Raw genomic sequence first — 20,757 nt, forward strand, 5'->3', positions numbered from 1 at the left:
GCTTCCATCTGATGCAAAATTAGCTCCAGATGGTTTCCCAGCCCCCAGGGGTTGTTTCTGGAACATATTTTCTTGAGCTGGGGGGGTTTGCCGGGGGGGGGGTTGCAGGAGGATACATTTATTGTTATGTTTTATCTATGTAAGCTGCCCCGAGTAGACATGGTCTACTTTGGGCGGAGTAAAAATCAATCAATCAATCAATCAATCAATCAATCAATCAACCAACCAACCAACCAACCAACCAACCAAACACACACACACACACACACACACACACACTGACAGGTCTCAAAGTCAACCTAGGGAATTGTTCATTGCAATTCAGTGTATAAGTTGTTACAGGATCAGATTTAGTTAAGCAACATGTAACAAAGAAGCACAGCTGGGTTAATTGAGGCAGCTGTGGGACAACCAATTTGATTGGTACAACCAAGGATAAAACTAGCCAAGCTTGCAGACACAAACTGTTGGGTAGTTTGGATAGTTGGGTAGTTTGGATAGTTGGGTAGTTTGGGTGGTTGGTTGGTTGTTGTGTTGCTGGTGATCGTGTTGCTAAGAACTGTATATTCTGCATCGCTGGATGAAGACTTGCCATATTGCAAGGAGAAGATCCTGGACGAAGACTATCTCTGTGGTGAGAGGAGAAGACTTCGTGGATGCAGGACTCTTTATATTGGTAACAATCTTTGGTTACTGAAAACTGTAAATTTACCATTGCTAACTGAAGAACTACTGTGAATGACCAGGACTGTATAAAGACCAAGAGAAGCTGTATTTACCCCTGTATATATGGACTTTATTGTAAATAATATTTTCAACACTACAACAGTGTCTGTTTGGTTTCATCTCTGGGCAGTTCACTTCACCATTACGCCCCCTGGCGTAGTCTGGTAACGCAGCACCTCTGTCAATTGGTTATGGGCCCAGACAGCGCACCAGACTGCATCCAGGTATAAATTTAAGAAGTTATTGAAGAAACTGCTGACCAGAGAGAGCCAAGGTAGTGTGGGCTACAGTCTGTGGTAAAAATGGCCAACGAAATGTCTATGGCTGGACTGTGCATAAAAAAGTTGAATGGGGAAAATTATGCAACTTGGCAGCAGAAGGTTCAGTTGCTATTGCAAAAGGAAGCCCTATGGGACATTGTAGAAAATCCCCCAGCAGTCCTAAATGAGAGGAAAAAGAAACTAAATGCAAAAGCTCTGGCTATTATTGGGTTAACTCTAGAAGACCGTCTTCTTATCCACCTGAGAGGCCAAAACTCAGCAAAGCAGGCATGGGAGGATTTAAGGAGACTCTTCGTAAGAGATAATGTTGGAAGCCAGATTCAAATTGCCAGAAAACTTTTCCGAACTAGACTGAAAGCTGGAGGGTGTATGCTTCAACATTTAGAGGTTATGAAGTCAATGTTGATGGACTTACGAGAAAAGACCATCACATTTACAGAAATACAAGAAGCATTTATTATCCTGTCTTCATTAGATGAGTCATATGATCAGCTGGTGACCAATTTAGAAATTCTTCCTCAAGCAGAGCTAACAGTAATTAATATAACTAGCAAACTGTTGGAAGAAGAACAAAAGAGAAAAGATAACAAACAGCTCCGTGACTCCAAACTCACTAATCACCGTGATAAGCTGAAAGAAAGTGAGGAGGAGGGGGACACAGCTGCAAGCATTCATTCTGGAAAACGCTGTTTTTCCTGTGGCTCAAGAAAACATCTGATGAAAGACTGTAAATTTAAGAAAGGAAAAGAAAAACAAACCAGACGCAAGAGAGAAACACTAAGCCTGACTGAGGAGATTTATAACTCTGAACAGGGAGAAGAGTGGATTGTCGACTCTGGAGCAACTGCCAGCATGTGTAAGAGTAAACAGCTAATATTTAACTACCAACCTGTATCCAACCAACAAGTATGCTTAGCAAATGGTGTTAGTGCTAAGGTACTGGGAAAAGGTAAAGTGAAATTGCCTTATATTGCTAGACCAATAGATGTTTTACATGTTCCAAATTTGAAGCATAATTTACTTTCTGTGAGTTCATTAGCAAAGAATGGGTTTGTTAGCACTTTCTATGAGGAGAAATGTGTAATAACTAGCAGGAACAATGAAAAATTGAATTGCTATGCTAGAAATAATTTATATAGACTAAACTGCACTAAGGCTAACAATGTCTATGAAAACAAATGTATACACAAAGATTGTATTCATTTATGGCATCAAAGGCTAGGACATGCAAACTACAAAACATTGAGAAAAACAATTGAAAACTCAGTAGGAGTTAATTTAAAGCAATGCAATGAATATGTGAATTGTCAAGCATGCCAATTAGCCAAGAGTAAGAAAGCTCCTATAATGAAACATAGTGATGTACAAGTGAAAAATATATTAGATTTGGTGTCAGTTGATGTAATTGGACCCAAAAGTGCATCATTAGGAGGAGCCAGATACATTCTCTCTATCCAAGACCAAAAGTCCAGGTTTGGATACTGCTATCTCATGAAGGATAAAAATGCAGTGCATGTAGAGTTTGAAAAATGGCTCAAATTTGTAGAGCGCAAAACAGGGAAAAAGGTTAAGGTGGTACAAACTGACAATGGAACAGAGTTTACAAATGCCAAATTTCAAGCAATATTAAAGAAAAATGGTATTACTCACAGGAGAGCCGCTCCCTATACACCTACTCAGAATGCCTTTATTGAAAGAAGGGGCCAAACTCTGCAGAATATGGCTGAGGCAATGATTAGGGGGAGTAATCTATCAGAGAAATATTGGGGTGAAGCTACACTTTGTGCGAATTTTTATATTAATATCCTTTGGCACAGTGGAATAAACAACATACCCTACACAGTTTGGACTGGGAGAAAACCAAATTTAAAATTTTTACATGTATTTGGATCTCCTGCATGGGTTCACATCCCAAAAGAAATAAGGAGAAAGGGAGAGAAGAAAGCCAGGTTGATGTATTTCCTTGGATACCAACAAAATAGGAGAGCATTTAGGTTTGGGTTGCCAAATACCAACAAACTTGTGATAAGTAGCAGTGCTTCATTCAATGAGCACAGTAACTGGGACAAAATATGTAAACCCCCAGAAACAATAATTAAATTGCATGAAAGGAATGAAAGTAGTGAAGATAGTGCAGATGAAAGTGACTCTCAACCAGAGCAAGAAATTAAAAGAGAGGTAGAACCTGAGGAAATGCAAACTGACAAAGAAATTCCATCCAACTCAGAAAGAAGGGAAACTCTAGAGGAGGACAGGGAATTACCTAGGAGGTCTAGCAGAGAGAGAAAAACTCCTGACAGGTACAAGCCTGAGACCTATTACTGTCTCAATGTGGCTGAACCAGAGACATATGATGACATATGTAATATGCCTGAGAAGGAACAAATAAAATGGAAAGAGGCAATGAATAAGGAGTTAAATTCATTAAAACAACTGAAGGTTTATGAGGAGGTGAAACTGCCTGAAAAATCAAAAATAATTGGTTCCAGATGGGTATTTAAAAGGAAGGTGGATGCCGATGGTAATGTGAGGTATAGAGCAAGGTTAGTGGCAAAAGGGTATGCACAAACTTCAAACGACTATGATCAAGTTTTTGCACCGGCTCTAAGACCAGAAACATTGAGATTTGCTTTAACTTATGCAGCCAAGCATAATCTCATGACCAGGCATGTTGATATAGAAACAGCCTATTTATATGCTGACCTGAAACACACAATTTATATGGAAATTCCACCAGGTATTGAAAGTGAAGGTAAATGCTGGATATTAAAAAAAAGTCTATATGGTCTCAGACAAAGTGGCCATGAATGGAACCAACATTTAACCAAAACTTTAAAAGATAATGGTTTTGTGCAAGGAAAGGCTGACCCTTGTTTATTTATAAATGAGAGAACACAAGCTATAATATTAGTATTTGTGGACGATCTAGCTATATTTACCAAAGATAAGAAAGAGGCTGAAGTAACAATCCAAATGTTAAAAAGACACTACAAGTTGAGAGATTTGGGAGAAATAAGTAACTACTTGGGAGTAGAGATAGAAAGAAGCGAGAAAGGATTTAAAATAGCCCAAAAGAACAAAATATTAAAACTCCTAAAACAATATAAAATGGAGGATTGTAAAGGTGCAGCAACTCCAATGAACATAGAGTTCGAGAAAGAAGATATGAATGGCCCGGAATGTGATATTGATGTATATAGATCACTGGTAGGCAGCTTACTATATTTAAGCAGATGGTCAAGGCCAGACATCTCTATAGCTGTAAACTTGCTATCAAGGAATGTGAGCAAGCCGAATGAAAGGCACTGGCAATCAGCAAAAAGAGTACTTAGGTATTTAAAGGAGGCACAAAATAAAAAGCTAAATTTAGAACCAGTGGGAGAACTGTCTATTACTGCTTATGCCGATGCAAATTATGGTAGTGATTTAACAACCAGAAGATCAACATCAGGCATGACTGTACATTTGGGAGAAAGTTTGATAAGCTGGAAGACAGCTAGACAGAAATTTATATCGTTGTCTTCTGCCGAATCTGAGTATGCAGCATTATCTGAATTGTGTACAGATCTAGTATTCTATAAACAATTGGCACAAGATCTGGGAGTGAATATAAAATCACAAATAAAAGTTTTTGAAGATAATCAAGCTGTCATACAGATGGCGAACTCACCAAATGTAAAAAGCAGATCTAAACACACAGATATCAGATACCAAAATGTAAAGCAAAGTATAGAAAATGGTTTAATAGAACTGGTATACTGTGGAACAGAAAACAACAAAGCTGATTGTTTGACAAAAGTATTGGGGCCAACTAAACATAACAAAGCATGTGAAATGTTGGGAATGATATAATGTATATGAATGCAAAAGGAACTCTGTATATGTTCAAGGCAATGTACTATGTAATTAGATATGTTACAGAATTGCTATAAACAATTGGAGGAGATTGACAGGTCTCAAAGTCAACCTAGGGAATTGTTCATTGCAATTCAGTGTATAAGTTGTTACAGGATCAGATTTAGTTAAGCAACATGTAACAAAGGAGCACAGCTGGGTTAATTGAGGCAGCTGTGGGACAACCAATTTGATTGGTACAACCAAGAATAAAACTAGCCAAGCTTGCAGACACAAACTGTTGGGTAGTTTGGATAGTTGGGTAGTTTGGGTGGTTGGTTGGTTGTTGTGTTGCTGGTGATCGTGTTGCTAAGAACTGTATATTCTGCATCGCTGGATGAAGACTTGCCATATTGCAAGGAGAAGATCCTGGACGAAGACTATCTCTGTGGTGAGAGGAGAAGACTTCGTGGATGCAGGACTCTTTATATTGGTAACAATCTTTGGTTACTGAAAACTGTAAATTTACCATTGCTAACTGAAGAACTACTGTGAATGACCAGGACTGTATAAAGACCAAGAGAAGCTGTATTTACCCCTGTATATATGGACTTTATTGTAAATAATATTTTCAACACTACAACAGTGTCTGTTTGGTTTCATCTCTGGGCAGTTCACTTCACCATTACGCCCCCTGGCGTAGTCTGGTAACGCAGCACCTCTGTCACACACACACACACACACACACACACACACACACACACACACACACACACACACACACACACACACACACACACATACATATACTGGTGAATCAGCAAGGAAATCTGCCACTAGCAGCAGCAGGGAAACAGTGGTCTGTGTTAGGATTGCTGGGAATGTTAATGCTTCCCCACCATCAACCTTGATTTACATTGCTGTTTCTCTACTCCTAGCAGTGATAATGATTAGATTACTGCTGATGGTCGATCAGTGTCAGCAGGACAGCATACAAAAATGAATGTGGCTTCCCGGAACTAATCATAGAGAGTGAGCAGGGCTGTAAGCTGCCTAGCTGTGAAAGAAGCTGCCGTTCCAACCAGAGATACAACATTTTTGCAGAAATTTGAAGATGTTTTTTTAAAAAAGGGAAGAATGTGACGTGTGCAATACTTATTTTCATGTCAGATCTGAACTTACTTTTACATAAAATGCTTCATCCGTAACTTAGTGCACCAACAAAATTGCCATATTAATGACATTTAAAAATATAAAGTTGGTTTTGTACAAGAAAAATAGGGCTGGGTAAAAGTCAAAATGGAATAGAACAGGGTGGAATGGGGACTTCAAAATAAAAATTGATGCCAGAAATAGTGACAAGCAATGGACAGGCATCAGAACAATACTTTAGACTTCAAACGTAAAAATAATTAGGCTTTCATTGACGTTTTATTGCTCCTAAACCCACCAGAGTGGAACACAGTGGCCCAGAATGGCAACTTCTGAGTAGGATAATCAAACTAAATTCATGACACACATGTGACTAGATGAGATGGATGCAGCAAACCACAAATCATCCTCAGAAACAACAGTCCAATACTTGTTTGAGGCAGAAAATCAATACTGAATTTAAAAAAAGTCTGGAATGGTGATTTCTGAGTAGGGTAGCCCAACAAAATTCATCCATTTCATCCAACTAGAGGGAAATGATGAAATCCACCACAAAATGCTCCCAGGAACAACATGCCACTATTTGTTCTGGGCAGAACATTGATGTTGCCACAAAACAACCTGGAATTGTGACTTCCAAGCAGAGCAAACCAACAAAACTCACTCATCCCATCCATCTAGCGGGGGCTGATCTAGAATGTCCCCCAGAACAACATTCCAGTACCTGTTCTGGGCAGAAGAGTGATATTGTGAAAAACAGCCCAGAACAGTAATCTCTCAGTAGAGTAGCTCAATGAAATCCACCCATCTCATCTGACTAGAAGGGACTGATGCAACAAGCCACAGAACAACCTCATCTGCTGAGGAATTACTCCAGCCTGTCCCTGAAAATTAAACGCCCTACAAAAAGTCCAACTTGGATACAGATTGGGGTTGGGCTGGAGTATATTTTCCCATGCATCACTGGGAAATAGATTGCACTGGGCCACTCCACAAGTGGTCCAAATTGTGACCTATTTCCCTGTGTAATCACACCCACTATCAGTTCCAGGGAAGTTCCAGTCATGCAATAGCCCTGCTCTCACCCCCCAGGGCGCCTACGTGCAGAATTCACTGGACAAACTGGTTGCAATTTATATGTGCATTTATTTACTTAGTTACTTGTATATCCAATCTTTCTTTCAAAGAGCAAAAGGTGGTATACAAAGTTTTCCTCCTCTACACATTATCCTCCCAACAACCTTGTGGAGTAGATTACAGTGAGAAAGATTGACTGGCCAGAGGACATCCTATTCAGTTCCATGGTTTACAAGGGATTTGAACCCACATCGTCCAAATCCCAGTCCTTTACACAAACACACATATAAATAAAAATCATTTGGCTAACCCTCTTTCAGTATATGCTAGAATTTTGGATTACTCAATTTAAAGAATTTACAGTGTGGTTATACCATGAAAATGAATTGATAGCTGGATTGGGTTTTTTGAAATTGGGTTAAAGTCGTCTTTGGGTTAGTGTATGCATTTGGCTTTCCAATGTGGATCTACCACTTACAGATTGACACAGTTGCTCCCAAGCACTCTTTCTTGCTGAATTCTTGCCAGTATAATGAGGAGATTTGTCTGTGAAGCTTAGAGAATAGAGATGGGCATGATTTAAAAAAAAAAAAAAACCAAATTCAGGCAAAACAAATGCTAATTTGTCAATTCATATATATTGATTCATTGATTCATTTGGCTATAGAACACCCCACGTGCCCCCCACCAGCACCTAACGACACCAAAATTGTAGGAAAGCTTCCTCTGACTCTCCTCTACAATCCCTCCAAGTTTGGTGAAGATTGGGTTTCTCCAAGCCTGCTGCTAAAGGACACTCTCCTGGAGGGACCTGAGGGTATAAAACTTGGATATCTCTAACTTAATCTCCATCAAAAATGGAGGGATTGTAGAGAAGAGTCACTAAAAGCTTTTCTGTGTTTTGTGTGTGTGTGTGTCTAGGTGTGTGCAGGGAACTTTCCTGCAAGAGTTCTTCGTGGGTGTGTAACTCACATGTCTGAAACTCAAATTTCACCAAACTTGCAGGGCTTTTAGAAGAGAGTCAGGGGAAGCTTCCTTGCAAATTTGGTGTTTCTAGATGTTTGGGGGCCATATTATAGGGTTTTTAATTAACGAATGAATTGACAAATTGATTCATTGATTCATCAGGAAAAAAATAAATTTGTAATTCATGATTCATCGACCTTGACTAATCATGAATCAAAATGAATCACCATTTTTCTGATTCATGCCCATCTCTAGTAGAGAACATAGCTGGAAGAACACAAGGCTTCCAAGGACATGGAGAGAATCCTTGACAGTCTCCTCTGATTTGTTTCCTAAACATCCATCTGATAACATCACTTACATCTGGTCCAACCTGCCTGCTACTTTTAATGCAGTACAAATACTGTATATTGTTGGAGAACCAGATCCTTGCATTGATTTTGATAATTTTACTTATCATAACCTGAGAGGAATGATTGGTAGAGTGTAATCTACTGTATGTCTCCTTGATCATTAGCTGAGAACATTCAACTGAGAGATGATTGGCTGTGTTTCAGAGGTAATTTAACTCATCATCACATGACAGAATAGCAGGCCTATCTTACTATTAGGTAGAGTGAAGAAACCACCCCAGGCAGCAAATGCAGGAAGAGGGAGGGAGGGAAACCCCTTGCACACACCCTTTTTTGGAGGACAGAGCTACGTGAGCCATGCGGTCTCTCCCGCACCCTTAAACTAACCTGGTTTGCAGTGGTTGTATTAACAAATGCATGAGTTTTTCTTTCTCTTTTCTGACTTCTAATCAAGATGCATGAATGCTGGATTTAATGCAAGGGGGTCTGTGAATGTGCTGCTTTACCCATTAACATCTCAGGGCTCTTTTCTGAGGGCATATTATTTTCCATAACCTGGACACCATAGGAATGTCATTGCAGCCTAGAATTGAAAAATCCATTGCTTTTTGTCTAGTAAGACGTTTAGATCCTTTTCATACATAGTGCAACTAGGTGTCACCCAGCAATGTGTGCAATCATCTGTGCAATGATTTTTCCTGCCTGCACTTCTTTCACTAGGATTAATGACCATTTCTTTGAAAGGGGATAAAGCAACAAATTGTGGCCAATCAAAAACTGAAACACAGCTGACAACTTGCTCTTTGCAAAGATGTCATTTGTGGCAGAGAAGAGGCAGAGGAAGGTGTATGCTTCCTGTCAGAGATGGGCATGGACTGAATTGTGCCACTTAGTACAGATTGTGCTGTGTGGCACTACAGGTGCCACATGTTTCCTCCCACCACCCTTCCCAGCCAGCTGGCCCACCTACAATCCATTGTGTACCACCAGGATCCTTCTCCAGTGGTGGGCCAGTGAGGTCAGGAGCTCAAGCTGCCCTTTCCTGCCTCCTCCAGCATCCAACTACTCATTGGCTGCACAGGGAGACTCCCCAACCTGCCTCCTTGTCTGAGTGGTTGGCTGCCAGAGGAGGCGGGGAAGGGCTGCCCAAGCTCCTGCCTACGCTGGCCTGCTGTCAGTGTAGGAGGACCCTAGCAGCACATGGCAGACTCTAACTAGGTCAGCCAGCTGGAAGGTGAAGGGAGGAAACATGGGGAGCCTGTAGTGCTGAGTGACGTGATTCGTACCAAGTGATAGAACTCAATTTGTACCCATCTCTACTTCCTGTTTACACAGGCTGTGCTCACATATCAATAGGCTACACTTTATTTTTGTGATCAACTAAGGCCACAGTATAACAGCAACAAGTTTTCAAATCACGAAGATGCAGTTGTAATTCCAGTGGAAAAAATACAGTGGCATTTATTCAGTGTTTCTAATATGATTAAGAGTGCTCTCTCAGTTATCCATGTCTACATTCTTATCTGAACTAGAGTATTATTATACATTTTAGGTGAAAGATGAAACTTTTAATAAAGAGGAAAAGCTATTCAGAAGTTTGGAAAAGACAATCAAACTCTGTGTGAAGAATATTTCATTGTTTCTGCAATACCTAGAGGTGAGTATAATGGAGTAATCCTTAAAAAATTCACTTACTACTCACAGTTTACTTCTGAGTGATTGTGAAACTCAATCTGAAGTTGGAGCTGAAGCATCTTGCCGCAAACTCTGAAAGCTTTCTCTTTGCATCCACTGGAAGTTATTTTGTCAAAATTCAAATTTAAAAATGCTATATACCAAATTCAAAGATGAATTCTTAAGTAACATAATGTCATATGGAAGGTTGAAATTCTGTTGCTTAGCATAGTTGCACTAAAATAGGACCACTGAATGAGTGGGGATTTAGCAGCCAACTTCTCCGTAAGTTTCATTGATCTGAACATGCCTCTTGTAACTTATTTTAGCTAGTAAATTTCAGCTAGAGTAGGCCCCTTTTTACCAATGGAAGATACAGAGGTGGTGACTCATTGATTATGTGGGCCTGCTCTAGTGTAATTTACTATATTAGGCAACAGCAGTAGTGATTTCCACAGTATATCACAACAAGCCAAGATGAAGTTTGATCAAATCAGGTTTATTGTGACGGGTGGATCCATCTCTGCTGTCAAGCTATAGTTTGTAAACCGGCCATAAATTACAATCTGAATCCATGGGCCAGTATCCTGTTTTTAGTTGTGCTAGTGTAACAAGAATGACTTCAACAGCAGTGGCAGATTATTGCTAATTAAAATATCAGACAAAAATCACATGCAACCTAAAAGAAAACTTGGATTTTTTAATTGCAAAAGCCTATTATTGCCAATGGCATCATTCCTGCCATGACAATGGAACAGGATTTTGGCCAGTTTATTAAACTTTCTAGAGAGCAGCTATGCTAGCGTGCATTAGCAAAAAACAAACAAACAAACAAACAAACAAAAAACCCAAGAGGCCTGTAGCAACTTAAGGAGAAGTTTGTTTGTTTGCTTACACATCCTTTTGTTTTGGAGGTATAAGCATTTCTATACTGTAGCTCACTTCATTGGACATAACAGGCAAAGTGGGCTATGGTAGGCAAAATCTTAAGCCCAATAAAGATTTTTTAAAAAGTTTTAGGGTGCCAGCGAACTTTAAAAGGTTTGTTTTAATGACGCTGTTTTTTAAAAGCTATAAATTGAAGTGATGCCTGAACCTGCAATTCTGGCTTGTCCTTGACTTTTCCTGAGTCTTCTCCTGGAAACAGAGTTAACACAAGAAGCAGGACAGAAACAAACCAGGAATGGGAACTATAAACCAGGGTTTGTTTCATTTTACCTGCAATTTAGTTTGTGGCTTAAGGAGCAAGCCATGGTTGACATAAACAGTTGCTTATTGTGTTATGCCCATTTGTGTATGTGTGTGATTTTCACATTCTTCTCTTCTGTGCATTTAATTCTTTTTAGGATTCAAGTCCTCTGGCGGCACAAACTGTAACAGAACTTCAAGATCTTCTGTATGAGAGAGAGAATGATGAAACTGGCTCTCCAAAGACAAGGATTAATGCCGAAAACTGCAATGAAGAATTTGTAAGTTCAAGACACATAAGTTCAAGGTTCATGCCCATCTCTGTTTTCTCTGCATTGACTCTGACAGCCAGACTTGTAAAAGAAGCTCATGTTTACTTTTCAGTGTACAGTTACAAAAGGAAACACAGTTAAATGCAAGATATAGGGACGAGAGAAAGCAGGTGTTATCACAAACAAAAGACTTTAACCACTTGAATGAACACTGTTTCTTAAACACTTGTTAAATGTATTGTCTACTTTAACCATAATTTTGGCTCCAGTAATTCCATAAGTGTTTTCCCTGATCTCTGGTGGCAAAAAATACACCAAAGAAAAATGGAACAGGTTTGCTGCCTCATCACAAAACCTAAAATCTGCTATCTGAGATGGCCACCTCACTTGGTCTAGCCTTCAGGCCTGGATGTAGTATGCTATAGTGTTTAAAATGCTAGTTGTAAACTTGGGCCTTTGTTATTATCTTTGTTTAGGCCCCAAACCAGGAATGAACCTGAACCAGCAATGTCTTTCTCTCTAATCTACCTCACAGACTTGTTGTGATGCAAAGTTTCCTACTGTAGGTTCTTTGGAGGAAGGATTGGAGAAAAAATGTGGTAGACCCTCTCACTTATTCTCACAACAACCCTGTGAAGTAGGTTTTTGCTTTTTGCTTTGCTTTTGAAGTAAGTTAGAAGAAAAGCTGTGACAGGTCATCAAGTTAGTGAATACGTAAATGTCTTTCTCCTCTTTTAAATGGCTTTTAAATTTGGTGTTTGTTTTAATATGGTAAGTTGCTTATTTGTGTTTTAGTAATATAACTTACTCTATTTTAGCTGTCTCTCTTGTGGTTTTGAAGTCATATTGCGACTTGCCTTGGGTCCCAGCAGGGGAAGAATAGCAGGGTATAAATAAAAGAAAATAAATTTTGAGCCCTGTTTCCCCCTCCCCCCTTTACATAAGTCTACTTTATACTGTATTACTAAAATGTACTGGATATTTTTAAGAGTCATTTTCAACTTTTACTTAAGACAAATTGGTGGGTGTAACATGGGAAAAGCCTTATAAGCTCACAGCTAAATCCTCTGATTCATTCATTCTTAATTTCTCATGTACGTAACTGGGGTATAGTAATTAGTGAGTGAATGCTGGATGTTTATTTGACTTGGACTCTTATATGCTCTGGCTTTCTTTCTCCTGCCTTACCCATACATTCACCTCAAGGCGAATCAACTGGACAAGATGGTGCTGTCTCCCCTTTCAGCGCTACAGGCCTTATTTCTAGGCCCTCAAAAGCTAATCCAGAAACGTTATGACAAACTGCTAGACTATAATAGCTCCCATACACCAAAGATGCCAGGGGACGAAATGGATCTTGCCAGGAGGGAATATGAGGCCCTTAATGCTCAGCTCGTGGAAGAACTCCAGAGGTTTAACAGGGCAGCAAAGAGAATCGTGACAAATTGCCTGTATTGCCTCATTAACCTCTTGAGGGATATGATGTCATCATCGCTGGAGTCCTTTTCCACAGGGGAATCCCTCGTACCAGTGAGTAGATTACAGTTACATGTGTACTGAGTTGTTCTTGATGATGATAATGAAACAACACCACTGAAAAGATTTTTTTTTTTGGACTAAAGCTCTCAGAATCGCACAGTAAATAAAGTGAGGAAGGTTTACTTATTGTTGGACTGCAGTTCTCAATATTTCCCAGCTAGTGTGGATACTAACAACGCTGTCTGATCAGTTCTGAGATCTATTGTTCAAAATAGTTGCTATCCTGTACTATATAATAATTAAAAGGAATATATCTCTGTCACCGGGGATGTGGGACTCACTGTCATGTCAGACTTAAGTCACACTGGTGACTCGAGTTGGACTCAAGATGGGTTTTGTTTTGTTTTTTCAATGACTCGGACTCAACTCACAACTAGGAATCCACCCATCCCTTCCCTTTTTCTGAGGGAAAAAAAGGATGTTTTTAATAGGGACTCGAGACTGAGACTTGGTACTAAAGACTCAGACTTGGGACTTGGTATCAAAGACTCAAACTTGGGACTTGGACTTGCCAACATCCGTGTCTGTCACAGCCTTACCATTAAAAACAAAAACACTGTGACAATTACATTGAATGAGGAATTAAAGAGAGGTTCCACAGCTAGAAATGTTGATAAGACTTTATGAATTTTCCATACCCTAAATCCCAGAACGGAACACAGTTATCCTTCAGTGTTTGCACTTCTCAGGATTATGCAACACAGTTCTCCTACCAAGGCAATATACCCATCAAATGGAATTAAACAGATACAGAAGGGGGCACCTTGGCTTGCTAAAATATCATGTATCTGTAGGGTTGCCCCTCCTTCCCTTCCTTAAGAAATAACATGACTTTTAGCACAGTCTTTCCTGTAGCACAGCTGTGCCAGCGTGTGGATACTGCACTCTAGTGGCATCAATTTTAAACTGGCTCCACCAGGTTTTCAGTTGTGCCACCTGTCTGGATTTCCCCCTCTTCTTTAGCTCAGCATTGTACAATGCTGTACCTGTACAACACAGTATATGTGTATTATAAAATGGCAGTGCACAGATGTCACATTAAATTATGATCCAGTGCACTCTTCCACCTTGAGCCCTGCAGATGTTTTATACTGTAACTCCTATTATCCTTAGTCAGAATAGGAAAATTCATATGAATGGCACCACATGAGGGGGAAGGATGTTTTCATGTAAAATGAAGTCAGTCTCTCCCATGTTTGGATGTTCTCCCTGTTATACTCTGACATGATTTCGAGGAGCTTTTGTAAGTGTTTGCTTCTGCTTTTGATGCACTGTTTGCTGTGATGTTTGAATCCATAATACTGTGGACATCTTAACTGTGGTTAGTTGTGAACAAGCCAGTTTCAAATTATGCTTTATAGAGTGAGTTTGTGCAAACTAAGCTTAATTAAATTGGACCATGGTTTGCTTGTTTGCTTACCTGCATTTTTAGCCCACTTTTCATATATTTCCCAAAGTGGCATGCTGGAGAGCTATCAGCAGTGACTTCAGTACAGTTCAGGCTAGGCTGATGGGAAGGTCGCCAGACATAAGTGTAGTCATCCAAGGTCATAGCGGGTCATTGACCCCTTCCTTTCTTAAGAGCCATGTTCCTTATATCTACCCGCCTACCCATGACTATTCCTTGTTTAATTTGAACAATGTGCAAAAAAAGGTGAAGAAAAATCAGGGCACTGATTTACCGGTTTACTAGTTTACTATGGTCCATGTCACATGGATGTAGGTCATTCTGTTTTGCAATCCCAGTTTCAAAGCATGCCTACCTGGATTATTTTTAAAAGTGTCATTTGATTTTTACTGAGCCAGAGACAATTTCCCTATAAATGGGGCAAAGCTGCCATCTGCCAGCAGCCTTCTTCAGGAGAGAGAGCCTCACTTAATGCAGCTTGATTTCCACCAAACATGCACAGAATCAGGTTGCTGCATTTTTTGCTTAGGGCTACAATCCTGTAGAAACCTCTGCAAGAGTAAGTAATCTTAGATTATTATAAAACCATACAAGAGATGTGCGTATGAGCCGCTATGGCTGTGAGCAGCTATGGTGTGACCATTGTGAAAGAAACCTGCACTCCTGAATTTGCCACTGCAGTAATGGTCTTAACTCACTGTTAGATCAAACATGTTTCGTATGCAGAAAACCCCATATTCAGTCCTTTAAAAATCTACTGGTAGGTCAAGGAAGAGAATCTTGCCTGAACTCCTGAATCAAAATTAAACATACTGGAGTAGATTAATCAATGGTGTGACTCAACATAAGTTAACATCCTGTGCTGCTGTGTGCCTTTGTTGAAGAACAATCTGTGGTTCTTGCTCCTTTAGCCAATGGATGGGGCCACAGCACTTGTTCCCCTTAGATTTCTTGTTTCCAGAGCTACATGCCATTGGTATCCTTGTTCTCTTACTTTTGGCAAGGAAGAGGAAAGCTAACTGTAACTCCCATCATCCTTAGTCACCTTGGAACTTCTCATTTGGCTGATGGACAAACTGGGCTGGCCTCACCCTTCTCTTGCTGTTCTGAGAGGTGGCAGATGTGATCTCTCACTGGCTCTAAGCGCCCGAGCTGATGGCAGAATCAGATTTATGTGACATGGTTTGCTCTGGTCAACCAAAAGCGGAAGCTTCCAAACATTTTGTCTTAGCTATCGAGAGGGAAATGTGTGAGGCCAGAAAAGGGTTAGGTTCATTCACATCATGTTAAACCAGAGCCAATGAGAATTTTAGATGTGTGACATAAACTACACCCGGTTTGCTCAATTTTATTTAACAGCACTCCTGAGCTTTAAACATCAGAAATTCAACATGTGAGATTTTGCTCACTATGCCTGAAGAAATCAAGTCCCAGAAACTTTGCCAGAATAGAGAAGTGATAAGTAGAAATGCTTTCTGCTAATGAATTCCTGCCAGAAGTAAAATATGGAACTCCCATTTTAAGGCCCACCAGGTTCACTACGAAAAGCAACACAACAGTATTCCTGGATTCTTGTGGGCTGTGACTGATTATGTAACTTTGAACATTTTCAGCCGTCTTCTCCAAGTATCACTGAAGTTCAGCATCAGGTGCTTGAAGAGGTGCACAACCTGGGTTTTGTTAAAGAAAACAACAACATAACATTCATCGAAAGAAAGTTAAGCTTTGAAAAAAAGAAGCCCATCACTTTGCAGGTTTGTAGCTCTGAATGCTGGTGTGATGTAATTTGACAGATCCGTAAACATGATAAGTATGAAGAGGAGATAGCTGATGCAGATGGTGAAACAGCCAGTGTTTTTATTTCATAGGGCAAATGGCAACTTAGGGCAGGAACAGAGATCGGAAAAGCTATTTTTTCAACTTCAGCTTCCCAAACTTCCCTGCATGGTCGAGTTGGCTGGGAATTTGTAGTGGAAAAGGTACCTTCTCCAAGATTTGGGTAGGTGGAGTGACAGATCAGAGTTGATCAAGGAGAAGGGAACCAAGAAAAGAAGTTAATTGTGGTCTGAATAGGATAACTCATTCTTTTTCCCAAGCTGGTGCTGATTTTGTTTTTTAAAAGTGGGACATCATGTTCATGGCTGTCCCACACCAAGTCTAGTTTGGACCCCTCGGTCCCAAGCCAATGGGCAGCCCTGGATCCTAAGGAAAACAAAGCCACATCTGTTTTGCCATTTTGCTCCAAAAGGTCCCCAATGTTCCATTTCCACCAGCCCTTAGCTAGACTGCTGACAAATGCTTTCATTCAGATGGCAAATGCAGAGCCTGCAGATACATTTTCTAAATATCTGTGTCACACTTATTAATCTTCCAATTTTTTTATTGCAGAGCAAGACTCTAAATGCCTCTGATAGCAATGGCATGTGGTTTCTTTTTTTAGAAAAAGTGCTCAGATTTAGACCTGTCTACTGCAGAGCATTGCCTTCAAGAGAGCCACAAGAGTACAAAAGTCTTACTTGTCCATATCTGTAACTTGTCATTCCATATATAAAATAGCATAATCTATGGATTACTGGTTTTTCATGTCTGGCCTTTTGATATGGATTGTCATATATCCCTGTCATTGAGGAGATGACTTCAAAAAGCTTTACTTTAATTGACGCAGGGAGGATGAGTGCATTAAGATAGGAGAAGCAGGCAAATTTCTTTCACATTACTATTCATAGGAGAATAATCTCAGAGTCTGCAAAGTAAAAAAAAAGTAAGCCCAAAGACATTGACCCATCTGCAGTGTACAAAAATCCTGTGCATTTTGGTAATTTGTACACAGCTGTACCCTTGTGCATGACAATGCAACTCTAGTTTTATCCAAAAGTGGACTCAGTTTTATGTTAACAGCTTCTCGGGTTTGCTAGCTAGAGCTCAGTTTTGCAAACCAGACCTCAATTCCCTTCCTGGGATCCTGTAGAATTAAACCACGTGTACCATAGATCAGTGATCCTCAACTTCGGGCCTCCAGATGTTCTTGGACTACAACTCCCAGAAGCCTTTACCACCACCTCTGCTGGCCAGGATTTCTGGGAGTTGAAGTCCAAGAACATCTGGAGGCCCAAGGTTGGGGACCACTGCCATAGATGGAGCATGAATTGGTTGATTTTTATGGCACTTCAGCAATGAGATATCAAAGACCTCTTGTACAAGCATAAACTAGCTATACAATAAGGATATCTGTGTGCATACTAATAATGGCCGCACAAGTGGCAAATCCTGCATTATTGCACTGGCTGCGACCTTTAAATTGATTTTTATCACTGATCATTAACTGATCAGCCACTTCGATAACACAAACCAGCAGGCTTCTCTTTCTTCACTGGAGTTCATTTTTCTACACTGCCACTAGTGAGAAATTTGTTTCCAATACAAGCAGCAACTTCAGAAGAGATTTTTGTTTGTTTTTGTGAGAACTGTGGAAAAGAAAGGCTTAAACTCTTCCTCTTCCTTCTGCAGTCTCTGTTGCTTTCTCTTGCCCCACATTGTGTGTCAGCAACTATTTGCACTTTTAACTAATAAGGAAGATGTAATTGATGTCATTTCTTCTTGATATGAAATGCTTAAGTGAGCATATGTGCTCCAGCGGACAATATATTAATTGTGCCATAACAACTTGGGTTCATATCCTTACTCTAATGTCTATCCAAGGGAATGCAAATGAGCTAAGGTTTGAAGAAAAGAGGAATATAATTACTAATAACCAAATAATCGTTCATTAGATATACAGCAAAGTGGGCTGCATTTAACTTTAAGCTGCCCGCAAGACTCATTGGCCAGAATCTTGTTAGGTTCCACAGTCATGAAAGGTCAATCATTTCTGGACACCACACTTCAAGAAGGATGCTGACAAATTGGAACAAGTTCAGAAGAGGGCAACAAAGATAATCAGAGGGCTGGAAACCAAGCCCTATGAGGAAAGACTGAAAGAATTGGGGATGTTTAGCTTTGAGAAAAGAAGACTGAGGGGTGATATGGTAGCACTTTTCAAATACTGTATTTGAAAGTCTCTCATACAGAGGAGGGGCAAGATCTGTTCTGAGTCATTCCAGAGTGCAAGACAGGCAACAATGGGCTCAAGTTAAAGGAAGCCAGATTTTGGTTGAATATCAGAAAAAACTTCCTAACTGTTATAGGAGTATGACAGTGGAACCAGTTACCTTGGGAGCTGGTGAGTGCTCCAACACCGGAGGCATTCAGGAAAAATTTAAATAAGTACCTGGCAGATATGCTTTGATTGTATTCCTGCACTGAGCATGGGGTTGGATTTGATGGCCTTATAGGCCCCTTCCAACTTCACTATTCTATGATTCTATGATACCAGCCATGGTAACTGTTTGCCAACTGTCTTGCACATATTCAGCTGTACTCCAGTTGCATAGTAAATGAAGGAGGGAAAGAAGGACAACTGTCAGGACAATTGTCTAAGGCAGTGGTCCCCAACCTTGGGCCTCCAGATGTTCTTGGACTTCAACTCCCAGAAATCCTGGCCAGCAGAGGTGGTGGTGAAGGCTTCTGGGAGTTGTAGTCCAAGAACACCTGGAGGCCCAAGGTTGGAGACCACTGGTCTAAGGAGAAAGGTGAGGTAACAATATTTTAGATAAAATAAATACTCCACTGGAAATAATGAACTTGGGGGGGGGGCAATGAAGCTGAAAATCTGTCTCGTATATCTTCTTGATTTGTTTTCAGCCAGAATTTCCACGTCAGACTGAAAGCCACAGGTCCATGTTACTATCCACATACAACTCTGACATGCTGTACCAAGCCAAGCGCAAATGCAATGCCTCCCAGGAATTTGATATTGATTTGTATGAAGGAGAAGTGGTGGCTGTGATAGAGCAGAAGGACCCTTTTGGAAGTACCAGCAGATGGCTTGTTGACACTGGAAGTAAGTTCTTGGCAACGGTAGCCAGAACAGCAGCTGGCTTTTAGTTATGCGGATTATAAAACCGAGGTGTGTCCTTGTAAGCTCAGTGTCTTGTCTCCATTTAAGGCAAGTGGAGTGAAATGTATGTTTGTATATGTGCACATGTACACTTCTCTTTTCAACAACAATATGCCCCAGCATCCTCCCCAGACACTACATGGAGCTGCCATGCCAAGAGAGGGGGCTGTCTGAGCTGCTGCCATCAGACCAGGGGCAGTTACATTACCAACAACAGGGACTTCAGTAAGTCCACCTTCCTCAGGCCATGTCCTGGAGATGAATAGCAGCATAGTGTTTATTGAATACTGCCTTATTTTAAAATATCCATATATAACCAATACCGTGCTGCTTGAACCTGTGCAATTCAATGCAAAAGTGTAATTCTCAAAAAAAGTGTTTTTTTCCACTTGGTTGTGTCTCCATGCTTAGTTTTGAAAGGATACATTTATTCCTCCTTCTTGAAACCCTACAATCCGGCAAAAGCTCAAAAGGAAGCGGGAGAACCTGGGTTTTGTGATGGCGACTTTGACAACATCAGCCTTTTTGTTTCTTCACGGCAACTGGATGACAGCGTCATGAAATCTGCTGGCCATAAGAGAAGCAGCAGCGTCTCCTCCTATAACAGCCTGTGTGAAAAGACATCAATTAATGGGACAGAAGTGGATAGCTTCTATGAAGCCGATGACCAACACGTGAGTATGATTTCCTTATTCAGGGTGAAAGAAAAAGAAAAAGAGCTATAGGCCAACCTGGAATCATTAGGCACCCCTCCAGGCATGGGGTCCCTGCTGACCTTCAGAAACTCCTGCCCCTTTCCTTCTTCTCCTTAATTCAGCTGCCTGATCTTCCCCTACTTTATAATCAATGGTTTCTAGGGTTACTGAGGATTAAGTATGAAGACCTGACATTTAGAGACTCAGGGAAGAATTCTGTTGACCATCAGCAGAGTATAAGGCTCTGCTGGCGATAGCTCTGCCTATGTTCCTCTTTATCCCTGTAGAGCAAATAGAGATCAAAGAGTTCACCCACTGACAATGGGGCTTCTGCTTGTAGTGGGGGGGGGGTACAGGATAACGTCAGTAGTGGACTGATCTGGCCCAAGTATTGGACAAGGTCCGTAATTGTTTTTCTGCAGGAGCAATGCTGTGTGAGCAGAATTACCAAAGGTGATTCTATTATTGGTGTTGATTTTTTAAAATTTCCTGTATTGTTTTATTGCTAATGTGACATTACAGAATCCCACATAAACACACTTCAAAAGACTCAGAATACATATAGTGACCCAAATCCTATAGTGAAGTTATACAAA

At 40.4% G+C, this 20,757-nt stretch overlaps 1 protein-coding gene across 2 annotated transcripts in view; it reads left to right on the top strand.

Moving 5' to 3' along the window:
* The window catches only part of ARHGEF38 (Rho guanine nucleotide exchange factor 38), a 73,125-nt gene that overhangs the window by 43,089 nt on the left and 9,279 nt on the right, over positions 1–20,757 (top strand). Inside the window, exons 8-13 of one of the 2 annotated variants that reach the window (XM_073001839.2) lie at positions 9,942–10,046; positions 11,410–11,532; positions 12,730–13,053; positions 16,084–16,224; positions 19,211–19,409; positions 19,878–20,140. In XM_073001839.2, coding sequence (XP_072857940.2) covers positions 9,942–10,046; positions 11,410–11,532; positions 12,730–13,053; positions 16,084–16,224; positions 19,211–19,409; positions 19,878–20,140 — 1,155 coding nt within the window. The remainder of the gene's footprint in view (positions 1–9,941; positions 10,047–11,409; positions 11,533–12,729; positions 13,054–16,083; positions 16,225–19,210; positions 19,410–19,877; positions 20,141–20,757) is intronic. The other variant, XM_073001840.2, reaches the window with a different exon arrangement.

This window comes from Pogona vitticeps, chromosome 5 (assembly GCF_051106095.1).
Source record: "Pogona vitticeps strain Pit_001003342236 chromosome 5, PviZW2.1, whole genome shotgun sequence".
Taxonomy (NCBI): domain Eukaryota; kingdom Metazoa; phylum Chordata; class Lepidosauria; order Squamata; family Agamidae; genus Pogona; species Pogona vitticeps.